Source organism: Echeneis naucrates, chromosome 21 (assembly GCF_900963305.1).
Source record: "Echeneis naucrates chromosome 21, fEcheNa1.1, whole genome shotgun sequence".
Classification (NCBI taxonomy): Eukaryota; Metazoa; Chordata; class Actinopteri; order Carangiformes; family Echeneidae; genus Echeneis; species Echeneis naucrates.
In genome coordinates, this window is record NC_042531.1 from 6,750,211 (window position 1) to 6,765,144 (window position 14,934).

A 14,934-nucleotide genomic window follows, 5' to 3' on the forward strand; every position below is an offset into this window, starting at 1 on the left:
CCCTGATTTTATCAAGAATGAACCACAAGATGATTGCTCCTTCCCTTCCCACTGTTTTTTTTTTTTTTTTTTTAAATGTAGCAGGCTCCCTGTGACAGCAGACATCTGTTACAGTTTTTTGGGCCATTGCCCAGAGCTCATCCGTGTGATGGAAGTGCAAGTTGTCCTAAAATCTGGACCACTAAAGGAACTGTGGAACTTAGTCCATCTAATAGGAGGTCAGCCCCACTGTCTCCATTCTTAAGACATTGTTGTTCTGACTTCAAACAGTGCTGTTAAAAAAAAAAAAACAACAACAACAACAACAATAAGGATCTGCACTGGAGTGGGTGTGTTGGTACCAGTGAGAAATACATAGGTCCATGTGGCAGGTGCCAAAACACTATATTTTGAAGCAGAGTTTTAATTCAAGAAATGCAGTCATTTCTCCTACTTGACAATTAATTATTGAGTAATTCATTAGGAATATGCTTGAATCCATTAGGTAACACAATGTAATGTAGATGATGTTAGATAAGATTGGTTCAGTTAATCTGCCAGACATCATTGTGCTGTTTTTCAGTGGGTTGGGACCTCCACCTAAACAAAAATGCACAGGTTCTTGATGGTGTCCATTGCGGCCCTAAAGTCACATGTCACATCTATTAACCCTTAATTCATACTTTCAGACAGGATCCTCTTGTTGACACTGGAAGACAATTTGGATATGAGGCAGATGAAGCAGTCTTTAGATGTTCTGTGTAATGGAGCACAGGGCTCAGAGGGAAGACAGCCATGTTTATCCCTCTGGCTATCCCTCCAACTGATGATAAGGATGGGAATATAATATAAATAAATAATCTTTTCTCCCCTGTTTCTTCCCTTCCTCTCAAACCCCATTTCTCAGTTGTCATTTCTCTTTCTGATTGTTTGTTTGTGTGTTCCTCTTTCAAGCTGAGCACCGGAACAGTATTTTCTCTATGAGAGTTTGCTGCCAGCCAGCTATCCTTTCATAGCTGTAGACTCAATTGGCAGTCTCTCACAGCAAGGGTCCAGCCTTTTACACCCCAATGCTATCAACAGTGGGCCAGCTGTAAGCATCGCCTGCTGCTTTCAGCTTATCTTTAAAGCCCTACCATTTAGATCACACCGGCCATAAGGCAACAGTGGTGTCCATCATGTAGATCTCATTTAAAACTCATCTATCACTGGAGCGACATCATTAGTGCACCTCTCCACATCAAACATGAGCCTCCTCTCATTTAAAATCCCATCATTTAGTCATTTGACACAGCCATTCAAGAGCAGACAAATGTGAAAACAATGAGGTGATCCTGCATGCATATGTGGTGTTCAAGGTTTGTGGATTCCCTACTAATTCAAAGTGGGTTGACATCAAGAGACACGTTTAAATAAAAATGGAACAAGTCGCACAAGCAAGAATACCCGAGCAGATTCAGAGCTGAGCTTTTAGAGATCAAAATTAAAGATCAAGATAAACATATTTCATAGAATCATGCATGTGTTTTTGTGTGAGAGGGATAGAAAGACTTTTCACACCAACAGCATCAGCAACATATTAATTGAGAGGTGTGTTTACCTGGAGGCAGGCAGGAGCTCGGCCATGTGGTTTGTTGACGTCCACAGCTACAAGCTGCCATCCCCCAGCAGCATCTTCATGGAACATCTGTGGCACAAGGACAGTACATGAGGGGCAGACGACACAACACATACACACACCCCAAAAAAAAAAAACAACAAAAAAAAAAAAAAAACATTGTGGACAAAGCATACACATCTACCCTTTGGCTAAATCTTCACAAAACATCTGTGGCCGCAAAAAAGCTGAAGGCATCATACACACAGATTCATACCCACACAAAATTGCAGGATAGTAACAAAATACAGTGTGGGCCTAAGGGTCTAACGCGAAAAATAAAAAAACAAATCAATATCAGAGCAGAGACTTGCAAACTCACAAAGCAGCTGGCCCAGTCATGAATATCAATTTTTCTCCCAAGGCACAAATGAATGAATGCAATAACCTCATAAGGACTATCAAGACATGTCAATATTCTTGTACTTTATTGGGTTAATAAGTTAGTTAATTTGATAGAAGCGGTAACAGCAAGTGGTCACAAACTGAAACACTTCTTAAATTGTAATTCTGTCCTTATAGTGGAAATGTAGGGAAACCCCAAAAATCAGGGGATTTCATAATCTGAGGATCATGACTGTCAGTTCCCGTTCAGTTCTGAATCCATAGCAGTGCAAACACACCAATAGAAACTGTTCACATTGAAAATGAAATCTGTCATGCTGTCATTGAACTTCATATACTACAGAATAGTCCAATATCAGTGAACTTCTTGGAGAATGAGTTTGTAAAAATAACTCTTTGTTTGTTTTTCACATTTCCCGATGAACTGAGTAACTAAGTGGTTTGGTGGTTCAAGATTGATATTCATGGAGAAGCAAAGTTGAGGTTTTCTGACACGACTTCAAAAGTGTATGGAGAAAAGAAGAAAGTCAAAATAGGTCAAAACTGCAGCTACACTTTCAGCATCTGATGGTGGCCAATGGCTGAAAAACTGAAATCCACAACACAAAATGTCATGGATGTCAGTAAGTCATGGATGACGTTGGTTAAAGTTCTTTTGTACACTCCTGGTGCAGTTAAAGTTTTGACCTGTTGAAAATGACATTCAATATACCTCTGACAAACAAGCAAAATTTCAAAGGAATGAATTCAAAGTTCCAGTTGCATCACACAGCCAATGCAAAAAGCTGCTGCTTCGTTTTTCCACATAGAAAGTGTGCAGTTTCTCTTCCTCACTCGTTCTATTTCTTAACCACATGTAACTTTGCTTCAGCTTAGTTTCATACCTGTCACATCAGCGTCACATTTGATCACATCCTCGCAAGACTGCAGTGCTCAATCCAAAGTTTTTATTATCTTTTTTTTTTTTTTTTTATATGGTATGACAAAGAAAGTTGTATCTACAACCTGGATGTCACACACGGTTGATATCATTCAACTTCAGACAACCCAAAGTAGCCTTCAGTGTAATTCAACTTCAGGTTCAGCCTTTAATTACAGCTCCATTCATCAAAATAGGGAAAAAAGAACCTGATCCTGTGAAACAAAAGTGGATTAATCCATTGTCATTTTATCAACACAGTTAGGCTTTTACAGCCTAATCTCTGTTAAAAGGCTCAACAATCTGGAGACAGCACAGCAATGTCAAAGAATGGGGAGTGTGGCATTGTGTCTCTGAGGGCCACCTTATACCATCCCCACTCTCTAGAGAGCACAAAGAAGGAAGCATATTGTTTCAGCCTCAGTGATTGACAGCTAAGTGTCAAACCAAGCTAATTAGTTTTTACCCTCTATGATAAAGATTGGGGAATGATGATGATGATGATGATGACAATTACAATTAATTTTGATAATGGTAAGAAAGGCTAATTGTTTTCAAGGTCATGGCAGTATATTCATGTAAAATGCACCGCTCTGTTTGCCATGACTGAAACAATAGGATTATTAGTTTCACAAATCTCCAGGAGGGAATATGACTGAAAAACACTTGACTCATGCCAATTTTATTATGATTCTATTATGAAATCTAATTTGTTTAAAAGGTTTGGATTCTTCTCAACTCCAATCCACACATAATACCATTACGCAAAATCTAAATCAACAAAACACATTAGCAGATCTATGCATACACACACATATATATATATATATATTTTTTTTTTATTTATTGGAGTTGTTATTGGGTATCAACATATGTATTCGACACCTCAGCTCTGAAAGAGAGAGCTCAGATTTTCTGCCTCTTCCTAGTTTTCAGATATAATGTAATCATAAATCATAAATGTATTACACAGAATACTTTGACTTTCTGTCTCTCTCTTGATTTTTTCTACTTCAAACCCACTTCCCGCCCTTTATGTCAATCCAGAGTAGGCTACTGTAAGTGAAGAAGAGGCAATCAAACACAGCTCCATCAAGCAAAAAATTTGCATTAATCAGGATTGAAATAACAAATCTTTTCATAGCTAAAAGGATATCTGCAAGAGAGCTAGAGTTAAACCTAAAAAAAAAAGACCTACGAAGGCACACCAATCCAATGCTAAAACTCCAAGAAGGCTGCGAGTCTATCATGCAGTTTAATTCCTGGTAAAGTGCTATGTAGAGTTATTTTACATCTCAAATTACACCTGACACTTAAATGTCTGTGTGTCCCTTTACTGAATAGATCTTCCCAATCTGTGTTATTAAATTGAAGAAAATAATAATATACAGGACTGTGTTCTGAGAAAGCAGACTTGATCTTTCATGCTATCAACCAATTTACTAAAAAAAAAAAAAAAAAGAGGACATCTGACATCTCAGTGAGGATATTCATTGTTGTCCATTGTTTTTATTAGTCTGCACCACAACAGAGATAAGCATCAGGACACATTGGAGCACTGTATTAAGTTGTCTATTTGACATTTTATCGCATTACTGTGTATAAGTTTAATAGTTCTACCTGAGTTGTAGCAGTAGAGGTGGTGCTGCTCCTTGACCCCCACATTTGCTGAAACTGGACTCTGATTTCAGCAAATGTCTCGATGATGACTGCAATGAACACATTCTGTAAAGCAGAAAGAAGAGAGCTATTGAGACAGGAAAAGTGATGTGACAATTAAAAACAAATGACAAAGTGACCTTCCTTTCACTGCTACTCAAAACATTCATTCCATCATTAGCCAGAGAGCATTCTGCTAGCAGAGGTACAAGCCTGTAGGTGAAAGATTGGGTTATGTAAGTCACTCTCTCAGCTGTTGTGCCAAAGGAACTGAAAGTAGAGTAGAGAGGGACGGACTAACCTTGACAAGCCACGCCAGGAAGAAGATGAGAGTTATAAAATAAAAGTAGGAGCGCCAACGAGGGAAACTATCAATGGCTCTGTACATGAGGAACACCCAACCTTCCTGTGACGCAGCCTCATATACAGTGAAGATACTTGTACCTTAACAAAGAGAGGGGGGAAAAAAAAAACAAAAAACAGATGAAAAGCAGAGATTGCTGTGGAAACTGGTGTCTGTTCTCACATCTAGTTTCAATAACTAATCAGTGTTCTTGTTTTTGTTTTTTTTTAAGTTTTTATCTTAAGATAATTGTGTTTATGAGCCACACACCAATTACAATGGCTTTCCTCAAACTGGGTTTTCAAGAAAAACAAAAAACAAAAACAAAAAAAAACAACACCTTGAGTTTCTCTTTTTATCTATAATGAATGCACATTCTGATGAGTTGAAGGATGAAGAATTCAAAACAGCAGTATCTGCATACTTTCTTTTTCATAATGCCAAGAAATGGAGTTATAACTGTTTGGCAGGCTCATTAATCTGATGAACAGTTCTTTAATGCAAGTCTGTGTCACTGCTAGAGACAAATGTGGTCAGATAGAGATAACAAATTTAAAGTGAGTTGGCCAAACTACAAAATTAAGCTGCTGTTGATCTACTCTTTGCAAATGAACTGGGTGCTTTTATCAGTTGGACAAATATTATTTAATCAGAGAAGAAACAACAGTCCATATTACTACAATGTTTGAAATGAATGGGAAAAAATGTAAAAGACAGCAGATTTTTATTTAGTTCTAATTTAGGGTCTCTGGGTTTGGTAAATACCTACTGACATGACAGAGTTATTGCATTTTTGGGTACAAGCTGTCCATGTCACATGGATGTGACATATTGTTATTCCTCAACAATGACATCTGAATTTTTCTACAAAGCACTTAATGCAGCTCCACTCTAGAAGTTAGAAGTGTATTTTAGTTTATACCTAGTTCATTGAAACCACTGTAACCAAGCTCCTGTCGGCTGAGGCCCAGCTCTTCCAAGTCCACACATTTGAAGCCATAAGGACATTGGTAACCTTCTCCATGTGGGGAACAGTGGGTGTCTGGGATGGCCAAGCTGTTCCATGACACATTACTGAAAAAAAAAAAAAAAGAACAAAAACATTCAATTATATGTTTACAATGGTAGGTACTTGGGGCAAACATATACTTCATAATTTGTGAGTAAAATAAGAGACAAAGACAAGGCTAATGTAAAATTCAAAAAGTTTTGCTGCACAATGTGAATGTAATTTTACAGGTTTTCAAGGCTTCAGATACAGAGTACAAAGACATGACGACCTGCCTGTTATCTTTCCTAAGTCCCTTACTTTTAGCCACATGTCATTTCACCAGCTGCTTGAGGTTTCTAATGAAAACGAATTTCCTCAAATTGCCTGCCTAGACATTCATCCAAACTCTTTATTAGGGGGTACAGGATCAGAAGGGATCATTTATTGATCTATCACAAAGGGCGATCAGATGTATAGTGGTGAATCCCAATAAAGTTAATTATACTGCTGAATAAATCAATGTATCTTATCTAAGAAATCATTCTATCTATTAATTATCAAATTTATCAAAGAGACAAATTTATCTTCAAATGAGAGACCGAATGTCCAGTTACAGTGGGATATTAATAATGAAGTGGGTCAAACCAAAGCCCTGAACTGCTAAAGAAACAGTCAAAGTTTGACAATCAGCAATGATTTCAAAGTATCTTCAAAGAAATGTCACCCATTTTCAGTTCAAAAGATTACATTTTCCACTGTATACAACTATGCATGTTATTCACCTCAAAAGGTGTTGAGCAGTGAGGAGGTCAATCACAGAAGTCATCACTTCCAAAAAAAAAAAAAAAAAAAAAGGAATCACTTTGTTCACTAATCCAAAGGCATCTTCATCCTCTATACATATACTCTATTTTTCCCACTTTCCATCTAATCCCTCAGAGAAAGTAGCATATCATCATACAAATTAGCTGTCAGGTATTGCTGTTGTTAGCCATGTTGCTAGCCATGAATGGATGCTACTAATGGTCAATTTATGTGTCCCTTGGGTCCCTTGGGTGCTTAAACACACAATAAGGAAAAATGGAAGGGGTAGCTGAGCTTAATACAACAGCTGGACAATGCAGGAAATTTAAATTATTATAATTAGTGTAAGCTTTCTCTGCAGCCTTGGGCTTTAATCACGATGATTGCTTCCCCCATCTCTCCACAAGGCTTTCTCCTCTATACATCATATTATCATCATCCTTAAGTGAATCATTATATTGAAAACCCCTCACAATTGTGTTCACATGCATAATCTACTTTGCAGAAACACATCCACAATCCCACATTTTCCCCCACATACTATGCCAGTCCCTGCTTTTCCTGTTTCCCTCTGCAGAGAAACACTGACTTCCACTGACTCAAGTAAACAATGTTTTTCAGCTATGAGCTCATAAATATGAGCCTGATGTAATCAAGAAAAATGAACAAATGCAGGTCAACCTGCTCCTGACGACTGTGCATGGTTCTGCTCCACAAAAAAAAGACCAATCAAATGTGAGAGGCTGCAGCTGAGATGGTCACACCAAACCTATCACAAGAGATGAGATTCTGCCAAGAGCCGTCAGAGTCCTCTCTGCAGGTGACCGTTACTGACAAATCAGGCTGAGTCATTGGTATTTTGCTAAATGTACAACCATAGCACTGTGCAGGGGAAGGATGGTGTTTGTAAAGGTGGGCAAATCTCTTTAGCATTTGGCCTTCAACCAGCACAGTATCAAGTAAGTACTAGTAATCATTCTCAGATGAATAGTGTGATCACTTAACAACCAAATGGTGCAGATTTAATGTAAATGTCACAATTAGCAGAGAGAAACATAATTTTTTATACTTTAACTTGAAAAAAAAAAAAAAAAAATGTGCTGGCTGTTTTTAAGTAGGTGTGCATTGCTGGGTGCCTTGATTTGCTGCTTTGCACTCAGTGTGGAACCTACTTACAATGTATGTCTCAAACTAACAAGTATTGCTTCAGTAAGTGCACAATGCCTGATATCCATTATGAGTGGGAAAAACAACGATGACAGGATGTTAAAAATTTATTTCTAAAACGGGTTGTTAATAATATTAGGAAACCAGAAATGTCATATAATTATACTTAATAGCGGGAAAAAAAGACTTTTTACTCTTTCTCTGTATCGTTAGTAACACAGTGATGGTTGAATGTTCCAAACATTTGAACTCCCAGAATTCCATAGAGCAGAAGAAAAAACAGCAGGAAGATGGACACACTCCATATCTGTTCCCCAGATCTCCTGCAAAGCAAAAAATGTGACAAAAAGGCTTATGTCAATGCCAGATTTATTATTGTGCAACTGTATATATTAATTGTTGGGATCATAGATAAGAGAAATGGTGATGGCAATATTGTACTTCAGAATGTTGGTGATGCGAGAGCGAGGAAGCTCAAATCGGAAGTAGATCCTGAAGGCTCGGATCATAATGAGCGCTCGGGGGATTCTCAACATTCCCCATGGAGACATCTGATCCACAAGCTCTGCTATTTCAAACACCTAAAACAAAGATGAGTAGACTGTCAAGAAGTGAAAAACTATAATAAACCATTGTTTTATGTGAACAAAGAAAATGGTGGAGTAATAATAAAAAATGTAATAGGTAAGGGAGAATCTTGCAATGTACCTGCAGTACTAGTGACACCCAGATGAAAAACACCATGAATCCATCAAACATACACCAGCGGTCTTTCACATAGGAGTTATCCCCCTACAAGGAGAAAAAGAAACGATGACAAAAAAAAAAAAAAAAAAAAACGATGATTGCCGAGGGCAGGGTTAGTGTTCTTATGCCTGTGAGATCAAGTGAACGCTTGTGTTGAATCAAGTTTTCAGGGGGCATTACTTTGAAGACATCCCTTTCATGCGTATGGGATGGACAGTTAGACAGACACGCCTCAGTGTGATTTAAAGCCTTTGTGTGGAAAAAGGCCTCGCATGTCATGCCAGTATTACAGGCTGACAGCAATACTAGAAGAGTCATGTTTTGAATGCGATGAGACAAAAATCATTAAGGCCCAGAAGTCTGAACAAAATGTCACAAGGCCAGAATACCTAATTACCACTTAGAGAGAAAGCGCTCTTAGGAGGTCAATCTTCCACAGGAAGAAAGATTGCAAATAGGAGGGTGTGTTCTGAAACACTCTACAGATAAGGACCATGTTTGATTACACACTGACAAAAACAGAGGCATGCAATTACAGTACCACACTATGTGAACATTTGTTTTGGGCAGGCACTTTCCACAAACAACGACAAAATGCAACTTCTAAGTGTCAATCATACAGTTTTAGACACTGGACTATGACGCATCTTTAAAAACCACCCCACAAATTCACATTTATAAAGACAAACTTTACCTGACAATCATGGAAAAGCTACAAACACCTTCAATCCTTAAACAAAAAAGGCTTTCATTTACTGTCAAGAATCAGCTAAGCCAAAAAAACCAAACATCGAGAGAAAGACAATAAAATGTTTCAGTTTATTATGTTTTTTTTTTTCTTATGACTGGTGATTCTAAATTTGTGCCCTCTTGTGCCTCCATGCTTGTTATCCCTGATTTGCCAATTAAGCTGTCCACACTTTTTATAGCCGTAATTATGGGCCTTTCATCTGCCAGATGTCTGTCCCTGGATGTTCCTACATAACATTATCCGTACACCTTGGCTTTGAATTATGTTGATTCATCTGAAATTAAAGCGCAATACAGCTAGTAAGGATGAATGAAAGTGTGAGCAAAATATGAAGTTGCACACAAAAGCCATACTTCTGGATATTATTGATGTAGGTTGTGATACAGCATTTGGTCAATATGGCCTCAACTGTTTTTTTATTTTGGCTTACGGCTTTCCTTCAACCACTTAGTATATTTTGCTAAAAGCTGCTAAGCAGTTCTCTTAAAACTGAAAATGAGTGTTGCCATGCAGATCGCCTGTATCAGTAATGGCAGGCCAATAAGTGCACAAGCTTGAATGTTGTTATATGAATTAGTTTAACATGAAAGCCATTGCGTCATCACATTTTAACACTAAGAAGTTTAGCCAAAAAGTTCTTTCTGTAAAGTTCTATCCAAATTCATTCCCAATTTTTTGTATGAATAAAATTACACATGTATGAAATTAAATATCTATTTTCCCAGACAAAAACACAGCATACAAAATAACGGAAACTTCTTATGTGCTGAAATTCATTTAAAATTTTAGAAACACATCTACTATGACAACAGCTCCTGAATATCAATGAGCGGTTTGACTTTCTTTTCTTTGTGATATTGTTAAATATTCCAATATTTTGCTATGAAAAAAAAAAAAAAATAAAAAAAATTTCTTTTCAGGACCCAGGTACCTTGATGATGCCTCTGATGTGCATCTTGGCAATCATCTCAGCGGTGTAAAGGAACATGAGCAGTGTATCCAGCGTGAACGTCACATACTGCAGAGGAGGGTAATGTTCAAATGTCTTGGGTGTGTTCATGCATACGGAGATGACACTGATGATGGCACAGGCCCGCAACAGAGTGTGCACCCACTGCAGAAAAAAAAAGTAAGAACAACAAATTTTGGTTTAAAGGTCCCACATTTTAGACTTGTGTTTCATTTAAAGTGTTGGCCTTTCTTTGGAGCTCTAGCAACAACAGGTCAGTACGCTTATTCTGAATAGCTGTCTGTTTTCTGAGCTCGTCTGAGCACTTTGATTTCTTCATTGTCGTAATAAAGCAGTTAGCCTTTCTTCACAATAAAAACATCTAAATATTACTTTATCACTATTTTGTCAAGTAATTCATAACGAAATGTTTCCAAATATTTGAAACATTTGGAACAAAACAGAGGTGACAGGCACAGGATTGCTCAGAAGGCACACTCACTGGTTTGTTGATCCAGAAAATGTCAGCACTGTCTGCAAGGGTCTCATCCGGCCCAAAGTCCGTCATGGGCTGGGCCTCGACCCGTGAGCTCTGTTTCCTCTTCAGCATGCTGGGGCTGGCCGTGCTATACAGAGAGTGGATCTGACAGAGAGAGAGAGAGAGAGAGAGAGGCGGACCACACAATGACCAAAGCTCAATGAGGAACAGGTGAAAACTGGCTGCATCCAAGTCTGGGCAGTGGCAGTAACACTTTTTGTCCAATAACATGGTCGTAAACAAAATAACTAAATTTAATACACACTTTTGCAGGCACAGCTGCTAATTTGCCATACAGGCCAGATTAACAGAAAGTGAGTTTAAAATGTTAGTGCACTTCTTGAGAAATAATTGACTAAGTGTACAACTCTTTGATTAAACAATATGGTATTGATAAGCTGTATATCAATGGTGGCTTGCATATACAGTTACGTGTACCATTAAGCTTTAGTATCTCGTGATGCGTATTCTGCAGACTAAACTACCCTGACTTGAATTGCCAGAACAGGGACGTGTACTTTGAAATTAAACAGGTGCTGCATTATTGAATGGCCACTGTGATACACAACATAGCACAAATGGAACACAGGACAAGTGTATTCACATTGGAACAGCTCCAGTGACTTACCATTGGAAAAGATCTTACATGATCTTCATCAGATTGAACACCAAGGTGCCAGTAGATTAACATGTGTAACCTACTGAACAGTGTGAGTTGGTGCTGCCCTGTGAAAGTCCCTGTTTGTGTGTATGTTTGTGTGCATGTCTATACAAAAAAGGAAAACTGTCGAGGCCGTTTCAACTTAAGAACACAAGAAGAAATGACACTCTGAATGGGGACAAAGCGCACATACCAAAGGGAAAAGTAAAGCTGAAATTGCTCCAGCACTGCACATAACATGCGATCAGGCATACCCTGTAAATAACACACAACAGTTAGTCAACATTATGGCTTATATGGTGTACAGTACACTACCCACATCTACAGTACGCTCATCGAGACAGGAATGCCACGCCTGACATCAAGGCATATTTATGCGACACACTCTGTGAGTGGCTGAGGTGTTGTGGAGGAAGAAGATGAGGTGGAGTAGGGCCAAGGGACTCACTGTGAGGCTCCTCATTGGTGCGTTCATCCCCAGGTCACAGAGGGGTGGAGAGACCAACCAGAGAGAGAGACTAGAGATGCAAAAAGAAGAATGTCCTAAAGGCCCGGAGGTCCTGTGGCAGCAGTCAGTGAATGGTAGCAGTCATAAGAGCAGTAGGTGAGAGAACATATTCACAAGTGATACAAGTGAAGCTGTAGAAGAAATTTAAGACTATTTGGTCCACCCATCTTACGTGAATATTGCCTTATTGCCTTAATCTAACCAGATGATTCAAAAATATTAATTTCTTAAAATAATACTCTAATCAGCATATCACAATGCGAAAGACTATTTAAGGAAAACTAAAATGAGTTGTCTTACCCAGAGTATCAAACAGATGTTTCTGTTAAAAAAAAAATGGAAATGTAATTGTTCGACAGGTAGAGCACCACAAGCTTATTCCCGCTCACCTTCATTTGACTGATAGCTGTGCAAGAAATTGTGCCTTGTTCAAAAACATGTTTATTTTTTTTTTGTCTGTTTTAACTTGACTAATGAAAAATAATTCAATTGTGCCATATGAGGCTAAAACACTTAAAGGAATGGAATTATTGTAAATAATCAATCAACATTTTAAAGTGGCATCTTGCAAAACCTTAATACAATTGCTTGTACAAATTCTTTTACAGTAAAAAGACAAGAATTTCTTACTTAGCATGGGAATGCAAATATAGTATTTGTTATGTCATGCCTATCTATGTTTTTAATGTACTGCCGGCTGCACAGAGAATTGCCCCTCTGGGAGAACAAAGATTCTTGAACCTGAAAACAAAGTAACTGTATCATTCTTGTTTCCTTTTATAGTTTTGCCAAGGAAAGAAACTGTCCATGCTATAAAGCCCCATGTAGTTAGAAGCAATTTCCCTGTGTAATTGCTACACTTAACATATGCAGACGGAGACATGAGGAAGAGTGAAAACAAAATTACAGGGTCTAAGTGCTATTATGTGGGAGTATAGGTGGCAAAGACTGCAATTACTTTTCCATTTGAAGAAAGGACATGTTCCTCATGGACAGAATGCGATCACTGAGCACATTAAATGTAGCTCTGAGTATTTGCTGGAGGATGCAAACTTTCTTAGCTTAAGTTTCATTTTTAAGGAGTGCACTGTGGAAGTATCGTGTTAATTACAACACAAAGAGAAAGTTCGGAAGATGAAGGCAGGACAGTTTTAGAGCACAGTTCTGCACTGTATAGTGAGATTTAGGTAATCCTTACTGGTCTCAAATAGGTGGACTTTGCTAAATGCAAGTATGCAGTAAAGGTATAAGGTGGGCACATCAAAATTAACTTTTCATTGGGTCAATTCTTGCATCATTCAACTAGAAGTCTTTAATGAATAAAATGGTTGTTAGAGCCCCTATGCATTTCATAAGTTACTGGTGTCACAAAGAATTACTGTTCTTAACTTTCAATATTGTTGCATCCATTCATTTTCAACCACTTATCCAGCTGGGTCCCAGAGGGTGCTGGAGCTCATCTCAGCACTAATACAAGCAATATCATTGTTAAAAAAACTTTGCGTTACAGCATTCAAAACATTATTACTTGAAGTTTTGTAAGTATATAACAAAATGGTAAAAAAAAAAAAAAAAAAAAAACTACTCCAAGAGTGCATGAAAAAGAAATCTCATCAACATTGGTGATTTTATGAAAACCACTAGCTGGGGTAGCTAAGACACATGAAGGCCCTACTATGGCTGACCCACTGCGGCCTTCCAGGCTTCAGCGGTATATAATGAAATCCTGAAACCATTCTGAGGAACCAGATCACCTTTGCAAACAACATATGACAAAATGCACACAGCTGCTAATCGGGGAGAGCAGGCCTCCATCCTTAAATCTAAACGACTGACATGGAGGGAGCCAAGGTTACTATGGAAACAGAGGAGAGCTAAGGTGCTACATTCAGCTAGGAAAAAAAAAACAAAACACAACAAGGTAAACACAGGAAGTAAGCCAAAAATGTGGGCTAATATATTACCTGACAACCTGACCATGTGATCAGGTAGCAAATACAGGACAACATTTTGATCAGGGCCTGCTCCGGAGGAGGAGAAGCCCTCCTCTTCCTGCAGAGCCGACATGCTAGCTGTCCGACAGCGCCGAGAGTCGGTCTTTAAAGCAACAACGGCCGCCCGTCAACTCACACACACACACACACACACACGACAGGAGTGTTGGCCGAAAAGAGGGGGAAAAAAAAACAACAAAACGTGGTGAATCACTTACGAGAGGTGGATTTCCTTTATCCGCCGCGTCTCGTCCTTTCCATGACATCAGCTGTTTTCCGGGTGTGCTGAAACCGTGTGGGAGAGAGCGGGAGCGCGCAGGTTGAAATCACATTCTCTGCAGCCAGCAGCGCTTGCAGCGGAGGCGCGCCGCCGTCTCCATGGTAACAGCTCCAGGTCCCCAGGTTGCTGCATCACTTCAGTCTCCTGAACATTTATTATTATGATTATGACTATTATTATTATTATTGTTATCATTATCATCATCATCATCATCACTTCTTCTTATCTTCTTCACAAACTTCTTATCTTAAATCACCAAAAAGTTTAAACCTGTGAAATGTTTTATTCCTTAATTTCATTGTAGAGTCTGTTGTTTTAGGCTCTGTGAAAAATAAAACTTGTGAAACAGGCTTTTTATGATGCAGGTTGGTGCAGTCTCCGTAACTGGTTTATCTAAGGGCAGCTTGTATCTGGTCAGCTCAGGGCAGTAAAGACATGAGGCGCTAAACTAGTCTGTAACTGATATAGACTTCCCATTTCTTTGGCTTGTGCCTGCCTGAAAGTTCAAAAGTACAACAACACAAAATGTGTAGATTTAGATCTGATTTTTTATGCTGACAAAATCACAATAACAAAAAAAGAAATTCTAAAAATGTGGTCTGTCCATGTACTATTAGTCTCAATTTATTTTTGTAATACTCT

The 14,934-nt window shown here is 38.4% G+C and overlaps 1 protein-coding gene across 1 annotated transcript in view; it reads right to left on the minus strand.

Moving 5' to 3' along the window:
• nalcn (sodium leak channel, non-selective) overlaps positions 1 to 14,291 on the minus strand; it is a 53,710-nt gene extending 39,419 nt beyond the window's left edge. The window contains exons 1-13 of the mRNA XM_029529873.1: positions 14,231 to 14,291; positions 12,319 to 12,340; positions 11,959 to 12,070; positions 11,704 to 11,765; positions 10,814 to 10,954; positions 10,294 to 10,476; positions 8,573 to 8,656; positions 8,306 to 8,445; positions 8,059 to 8,187; positions 5,825 to 5,976; positions 4,861 to 5,003; positions 4,521 to 4,625; positions 1,580 to 1,666 (exon numbers count right to left, since the gene is read on the minus strand). Coding sequence (XP_029385733.1) covers positions 1,580 to 1,666; positions 4,521 to 4,625; positions 4,861 to 5,003; positions 5,825 to 5,976; positions 8,059 to 8,187; positions 8,306 to 8,445; positions 8,573 to 8,656; positions 10,294 to 10,476; positions 10,814 to 10,954; positions 11,704 to 11,745 — 1,206 coding nt within the window. The 5' untranslated portion in view covers positions 11,746 to 11,765; positions 11,959 to 12,070; positions 12,319 to 12,340; positions 14,231 to 14,291. The remainder of the gene's footprint in view (positions 1 to 1,579; positions 1,667 to 4,520; positions 4,626 to 4,860; positions 5,004 to 5,824; positions 5,977 to 8,058; positions 8,188 to 8,305; positions 8,446 to 8,572; positions 8,657 to 10,293; positions 10,477 to 10,813; positions 10,955 to 11,703; positions 11,766 to 11,958; positions 12,071 to 12,318; positions 12,341 to 14,230) is intronic.
• Positions 14,292 to 14,934: the final 643 nt, after the last annotated feature.